The sequence below is a fragment of the Cricetulus griseus genome, chromosome X (assembly GCF_003668045.3).
Source record: "Cricetulus griseus strain 17A/GY chromosome X, alternate assembly CriGri-PICRH-1.0, whole genome shotgun sequence".
In the NCBI taxonomy this organism is placed as follows: Eukaryota; Metazoa; Chordata; class Mammalia; order Rodentia; family Cricetidae; genus Cricetulus; species Cricetulus griseus.
Genome location: NC_048604.1, coordinates 45610591 through 45618441, shown reverse-complemented (window position 1 = coordinate 45618441; position 7851 = coordinate 45610591). Strand labels below are relative to the sequence as shown.

The window sequence follows — 7851 nt, the reverse complement described above, 5'->3', positions numbered from 1 at the left end:
TTACGCCGCCTGGGCCCTTACGGCGCCTGGGGCCCGTACGCCGCCTGGGGCCTGTATCCCTGGGGCCTTTACGGCGCCTGGGGCCCGTATGCCACCTGGGGCCTGTATCCCTGGGACCCTTACGCCTCCTGGGGCCCGTACGCTGCCTGGGGCCTGTATCCCGCCTGGGGCCTGTATCCCTGGTGCCTGTATGCGGCCTGGGGCCTGTATGCGGCCTGGGGCCTGTATCCCTGGGGCCTTTATGGCGCCTGGGGCCTGTATGCGGCCTGGGGCCTGTATCCCTGGAGCCTTCATGGCGCCTGGGGCCTGTATCCCTGGGGCCTTCATGGCGCCTGGGGCCTGTATCCCTGGGGCCTTCATGGCTCCTGGGGCCTGTATCCCTGGGGCCTTCATGGCTCCTGGGGCCTGTATCCCTGGGGCCTTCATGGCGCCTGGAGCCTGTATCCCTGGGGCCTGTATCCCTGGAGCCTGTATCCCTGGAGCCTGTATCCCTGGGGCCTGTATCCCTGGGGCCTGTATTCCTGGGGCTTCTATCCCTGGGGCCTGTATCCCTGGGGCCTGTACGCCGCCTGAGGCCTCTATCCCTGGGGCCTTTATGGCGCCTGGGGCCTGTATCCCTGGGGTCTGTATCCCCGGGGCCTGTATCCCCGGGGCCTGTATGCCGCCTGGGGCCTGCAGGCTGCCTGGGGCCTCTCCGCCACTTGGGGCCTCTACTACCCCTCGGACCTCTACTATGCCTGGGGCCTCTCCAACGCCTGGGGCCTCTACTACCCCTGGGGCCTCTCCAACGCCTGGGGCCTCTACTACCCCTGGGGCATCTCCAACGCCTGGGGCTGCTCCGCCGCCTGGGGCCTCTCCTACCCCTGGTGCCTCTACGCCACCTGGGGCCTCTACGCCACCTGGGGCCTCTACTACCCCTGGGACCTCTACGCCTGGGGCCTCTACGCCTGGGGCCTCTACGCCTGGGGCTTCTACGACCGGGGCCTCTACATCGCCTGGGACCTCTATCCCTGGGGCCTCTCCGCCTCCTGGGGCCTGTATCCCTGGGGCCTCTCCCCCTCGGGCTTCTACGCTTCTAGCCTTTGCACCTCGGGCCCTTGCGCGACGGGCCCTTGAGCCTCGAGCCCTTGCGCGTCGGGACTTTGCGCCTCGGGCCTTTGGGCCGCCAACCTCTGGGCCTTGAGGACCTCCGCCATGGCCGCCGTCAGACGTGTCCCCAGCGCCTTCGGTAGCAAGGCTTCCAGCAGCGTGGGGCTGTTGGGAGGCCATCTCTGGCGATGTTGAAACAGCTACAGGAGGTGCTTTGGCAACGTCGGGATGCCCCACCTCAGTGGGAGGGCCCTCAGCGGGAGGGCCCTCAGCGGGAGGGCCCTCAGCGCGTGCTGCCTCCTCTCGCTCCATGACCCACACTGACTGCGGGCAGTCGGGGGCGGGGGGGGCGGGGGGGGCGCCTAAAATGGCGCTAGATTTTGTCACGTGGTGTGGCAGTTTCCAGAATGTTCATGAAACTGTATGCCCCTTAAAGAGACAGTAACACTAATAAGACGTTGTTTGTCAAAGATTTTTATAAGCTCTCCACTGCGTAACACCAAACAAAAGCTTTATTTTAAGGGGTGCTTTTTGGAAAGACTTATACAATCATTTTTTTTTCCAGGCACATAGTTTTTATGTTCAATAAAGCTACATTATCAGACCTTGAAACTTTCAAAAAAAAAGTTTTGGTGCGTTTTGGTAACCACCAGTATACTTTATGACGGCTGCTACAATGCTCGAAACAAAATTTGCAAGGCTACCTCTAAAATACTGAACCTGGGGCAGGAGAGATGGCTCGCCACTTAAGAGCAAATTTTGCTCTTGCAGAGGACCATACCAGCACCCACAGCACATTTTGAGAAACTATCTACAACTCCAGCACCATGGGTGGATCTGATGCCTCTGACCTCCAGGGTATGTGCATTCATGTGCACACACACTCAATAAGAAATGCACAGCTAAAAAAGGAAGTCTAAAAATACTGAACCTTATTGGGATGTGTCGACCATCCTCTTTACTTTCCTTGACTATTTTCATATACGGTAAATAACAGTGAAAACTGCTCAAAACTTTTTAGAAAAAGGAATAAGCTATAAATGTTAGATAAATAGTGCTACAGCAAAAAGGTCTGATGAATTATTGTTGATATTGAAAAAGAGGACTGTAGTAACAATTTCCTTATAAATTTATATTTTTGCTTGTGAGCTTAGCCTTTAATGGCTGAGCCATCTCTCTAGACATATATATATATATATATATATATATATATATAATTTTTGTGTGGTGTTCACTTCAGTCTGTAACAAGTTCCCATTTTTCTTTGGCTTTTACTTCTTTGACATTTTTCAGTGATAGAATCTTGCTGGGTAACTTGGCCTCTGACTCATGGTGATATTTTGGCGTCAATAAATTTAATAGTCCCTTTTTTTCTTTTTTCTGAGTGAGGAGGACAGGGAGGAGAGGAGGCAGGGGAAACTGTGGTTGCTATGTAAAATAAGTGAAAATGTTATTTAAATAAAATAAAATAAAATAAAATAAAGGGATACTCCCTGAGCCTAGACACAAGGCATTGGGAGTAGGTCCTACCCCAAAGGATATGACAGACTCTGAAGACCCCCCCCCCCATGGAAGGCCTCACTCTCCCTGGGGAGCAGAAATGGTATGGGATAGGTAGGGTTTTACTTGGGGGGGGCAGGGGAGGAGGGGAGGGAGAGGAACCTGGGATTGACATGTAAAATAATTTTCTTTTTAATAAAAAAGGAAAAAATAAATAAAATAAAAACACTGAAGTAACCCTTTAAATAAATAAATAAATAAATTTAATAGTCTTGAAACCATTAAGTGATTATTTATTTTAATAACATAGTAATTGTATATATTGTAGTGGGTTGCATTACAACTTTTGAACATGCATTTACATGCATTGATCATTTTCATCCTTTATCATCCATCTCACCCTTCTTTTTTTGTGAAAGCATAATTTATTTTCAAGTATTTAAAATCCTATACATATAATTTTAAATAAACATCATTAAAATTAGTAATAACATCATAGATGTTAAAAGTGAATTTGTCTACAACATTATTGGTTTACTTAGCTGACCCACCATTCTTACTTTGCCCCTTTTACTTTGTTTTACAGCAGAATATAATTCTTATTAACTGTTTCTTTAAATAAATGTCATTAGCATAGTGAAATTTTTATGCCTTCGTGTTATTGTACATTGAATCATTTGTTCACTTCTTCCTCTGACTTCCCCTATGCCCTCTATAACCCCCCGACCCATTGGTTTCCTTCATTTTCCCACATAGTCCCTCCTTTCTTAAGCTCATTACTACTTTGCTCCCCTCCCTTAAGACCTCTTCTTCCCTCTCATGATCGCCTTTCCACTTTAATGACTCCCAAAATATATGTAAACACACAATACATGTATACAATTTTAATTTTTTAGATTTACTTATTTTATGTGTATGAGTGTTTTGCTTGCATGTATGCACACCATATGCATGCCTGATGCTCACCAGCTTCCCTGGAACTGAAGTTACAGACAGTTGTAAGTCACCATGTGAGTTCTGGAAACTGAACCCAGGTCCTCTGCAAGTGCTTTTAACTGTTGAGTGAGCCATCTTCCCAGCCCCATACGCAAATTTAAATCTGGGTTCTGCATATAAGAGGAAACATGTGATATTTGATATTTGTTTGAGTCTGGATGATTTTATTTAACATTATGATCTCCACTTGCATTCATTTGCCTGTAAATGTCATGATTTCATTTTTATTAAAAATGCATTTCATTTTATAAGGAGTGAATAAAATTCCATTATGTATATATACCCCATTTTTATCCACTCATTTATTGATGGAAATCTAGACTGATTTCATTTCCTGGCTCTTTTCAATATTGCAACAATAAATATGCATATGTAAGTATCATGTTGATTTAGTCTTTCAGGTATATATCCAAGAGAGGTATATTTGAATGATATGGCATTTCTATATTTGGTGTTTTGAGAAACATCCTTACTGGTTTCCACAGAAACTGTACTAGTTTATATTCCTACCAGCAGTGAATAAAAAGGTTTCTCTGAAACATTTGTTTTCTGGATGGCAGTCATTCTGACTGAAGTGAGATGGGATCTCAAAGCAGTCTTAATTTGTGTTTTCCTGATGGCTAAAGATGTTGAACACTTTTTCAAATATTTATTGACTATTCGTATTTGGGTTATTTTTTTTTTTGAGAACTGCCTATTCATTGCTTGATTTCATTTTCGACGTTTAATTTTTTCAGTTCTTTGTATATCCAAGATACTGTTTTAATTTTTTTCAATTTTACATTTACTTAATGGCTGTGTGTGCCCATGTGTGGATATGTGTGCCATGGTGCTCTTACAGTCAGATGGCGTCTGGTGAGAATTCCTGTTCTTGCTCCACCACGTGGGTTCTGAGATCAAAATCAAGTCAGCAGGCTTGGCAGCAAGCACTTATACCCGCTGAGCCCTCTTGCTAGCCCTGTCCTAGATATTTTCTAATAACACTTTTTTTGTGTGCAGTGCTGGGGAGTGAACCAGGGCTTTTTACATGCCAGACAAATTCCAAACACTGAGCTACTACCTTTCTTCCCCCTTAAATTCCACATACGCAAATGAACCCTTAAACCCAAGATACTTGCCTGTTAGGCTAAGTTTTCTTGTGCAACACGATGTCTTCATTTCCACACATTTTTATATGAAATAGATAGTTTTGCTCTTTTTAAGAACAAATAATATTCTATATTGTATTACACATTCTTTGAGCAATCATCTGTTTGGGGCTAATTCTGTCACTTAGCTATTGTGAAAAGCAGTAAACATGAACATACAGCTAAATCTATACTAAAGTGACCTGAATTTTAATGAATCTACATATTTCTTTCTATGGTGGCTTAACTAATTAATATTAATATAAGGGTTTCCATTCGTTTTCCCCTACATCCTTTCCACCATTTGTTGCTTTTTGTTCTCTTTAACTTTTGAGACATGATCCCACTAACTATATATTTCAGATGGACTTCAGACAGGCTATGAAGCCCAGGCTGGCTTTGAATTCAGTCCTACTTCTGCTCGGCATCTTTTTCTGTTTTTTTTTTTTTTCAAGACAGGGTTTCTCTGCATCGTCTTGGCTGTCCTGGCACTCGCTCTGGAAACCAGGCTGGACTCTGAACTCACAGAGATGTGCCTGTCTCTGCTTCCTGAATGCTGGATAAAGGTGTGCACCATCACTTCTGGCATGGAGCTGAGCTTTTATGTTGCACTGTCTTGTTATTGCAGGGCAGGGGAATTGAACTTTGCTCATCATACATGTAACTGCTTGTCCAGTCCTCTTTTTACTTTCTGCTTTGAAACATGGTCTTACTAAGCTGCCAAGCCTGAATTGAACTCACCCTGTAGTTCAATCAAGCTTTGAACTTGCAGTCTTACTGGCTCAGCCTCCTGAATAGGCCACTTTGTGTTTTCTTTGTTGACAGGCTTTCTCACTGGGATGAAGTGGAATCTCAATATAGTTTTGATGTGCATTCCCCTAGCAGCTAAAGACGATGCATTTTTTCATGGTTTATTGGCCATTTCTATGTCTTTATTTGAAAAAGTTTCTGTTTGTTTCATTTGCCATTTCCTGATTTGGGTTTTTGTTATTGTTGCTGCTGTTCTTTTGATTTTTTTTTTTTTTTTGGTTTTTAGAGTCAGGGTTTCTCTGTGTAGCTTTGGAGCCTATTCTGGCACTCGATCTGAAGACTAGGCTGGCCTCGAACTCACAGAGATCTGCTTGCCTCTGCCTCCCGAGTGCTGGGAGGCCAACTATTTTTATTTTTTTACCAACTCTTTGATAATTTCTCACAATGTATTATAAGGATTCATTTATTTTTAATATTTCATCTGTTTAAGTAGTTTTCCTCCATGTATGCCTGTACATTGCATGTGTTTGTATGTGCATGCGTGCATGCATGCCTGATGTCAGTGGAGGTCAGAAGATGGTGTAGGATTCCCTCAAATTAGAGTTAAAGATGTTTGTGAGCCACCATGTGGGTGCTGGGATTTGAACCTGGGTGCTCTAGAAGAATAGTCCGTGCTCTTAACTACTGAGCCATATCTCCAGACTCAAGTCTGAAGCTTTTAATTTTAATTCGAGAGTTAAGACTTCTTGCAATTTATTTAATTAAACATTATGAACTAATCTCCATTCAATATTAGTGATTTGTTGGTTTGCTAGGTTAATAAAACTTTATTCTTTTTTTCCATTCATTTATTTAGCTCATAAACAAAGTCATGCACAATTATGATACATAATACAGTATGTTCACAATGCATGGCTAAATTAAACCAATTAACATGGTATATCACACATATTCATCATTTTTATTTTGAGAACATTTAAAGTATACTATCTCACAACTTTTAAAATGTAGCATATTGTTATCAACCATATTTATCATGCTCTCAGTAGACCTCAAGACTTCACAGAGTCCATGCCTCTTGTCCAACTGCAGTTTTATATCCTTAAACCAATCGTTTCCCCATTGTTAAAAGACCCACGTTGAAGCTTAATGGCCACAATTCTGCTCTCTGTTCCCATAAGTTCATCATTTCTAGGTTACACATAAAATTGAAATTGTGTGACATTTGTCTTCCAGTGTGTCACTTATTTTGGCAAGCATGTAACTTTACTACTTACTAAAGATGAAATCAAATTTGCATGCACAGGTGAGCACTCACTGAAACACCTCGGATTCATCACATATTTGAGTTTCAATTAGCATATATATATATATATATATATATATATATATAGAGAGAGAGAGAGAGAGAGAGAGCAATAATGGCAATATGTTATGCATCAATAGCAGCAACAGCTTTTCCAGGTTCTGCAGTCATTTGAACAAAATTGTAGAGACATCCAGCACACTCCATTAAAAAAAAGAACAAAAACAAACAAACAAACAAACAACAACAACAAAGTAAAAAACAAAATCCCAGAAAACAGCACAGTTCTGTTACTCTTGTAGTACTTGGCACCATTTTTTTTAATTAGCTTCTCAGTCATCATCTGGGAGGAAACCATTCTAAGAAACATCAGTAAATTGGCTATATATCAGTTTTAAAAAATAAAGCTTGATTCTTATACTCTCATTTGTTTGCTCTTCTAGTAAGATGTCTTCATTCTCGGGTGCTTGTGTGCCTGTGTTCATTTCCTCCCATTCTCTGTGAGGTGTTCCTTCAAGATAACCCTGTAGTGCTAGGCTACTAGTCATGCACTGCTTTACTTTGTGCTTATTATAGAAAGTCCTTACTTCTCCATCCACTTTAAAGGATCACTTTCCTGGTTATAGGAATATTGATTGTCATTTATTTTCTGTCAGAGATTGAGATACATCATTTGATGATTTACTGCCTTTAAAACTTTTGGCCTTGAAGTCTGTTGTAGTTCCTTTGTAAGGAAATTACCACTTTTCTCTTGTACCATTCAGTATTCTTTTTCGTAGGAGATTCTTAACAGTTTTCACTATCATATGATGCAGAGATCTTCTCTTCTGTCGTGCCATTTGGAGTTCTAACTGCCTGCTATACTTTCCTGTCCTAGATCTGGGAAATTTTCTTCTATAATTTTATTGAATCAATTTTCTATGCCCTTAGTCTGTACCTTGGCACACTCTTGCGCACCATAGAGTCGTATGCCCTGAGAGGCATTGAATGTTGAGATAGTGAATTAACTCTTCTTTAGTTGGTTGTTTTTCTGCTTTCGTATAGCATTCTGCAAGGGATTGAAACATTCCCTCCAAAATCTCC

At 42.2% G+C, this 7851-nt stretch overlaps 1 protein-coding gene across 1 annotated transcript; it reads right to left on the bottom strand.

Annotated features, from left to right (window-relative positions):
- LOC113837697 (spidroin-2-like) lies at positions 1–1401 on the bottom strand. Its single transcript, XM_027432947.1, has one exon. The coding sequence runs from the start codon at positions 1399–1401 to the stop codon at positions 1–3; it is 1401 nt and encodes a 466-aa protein (XP_027288748.1).
- Positions 1402–7851: the final 6450 nt, after the last annotated feature.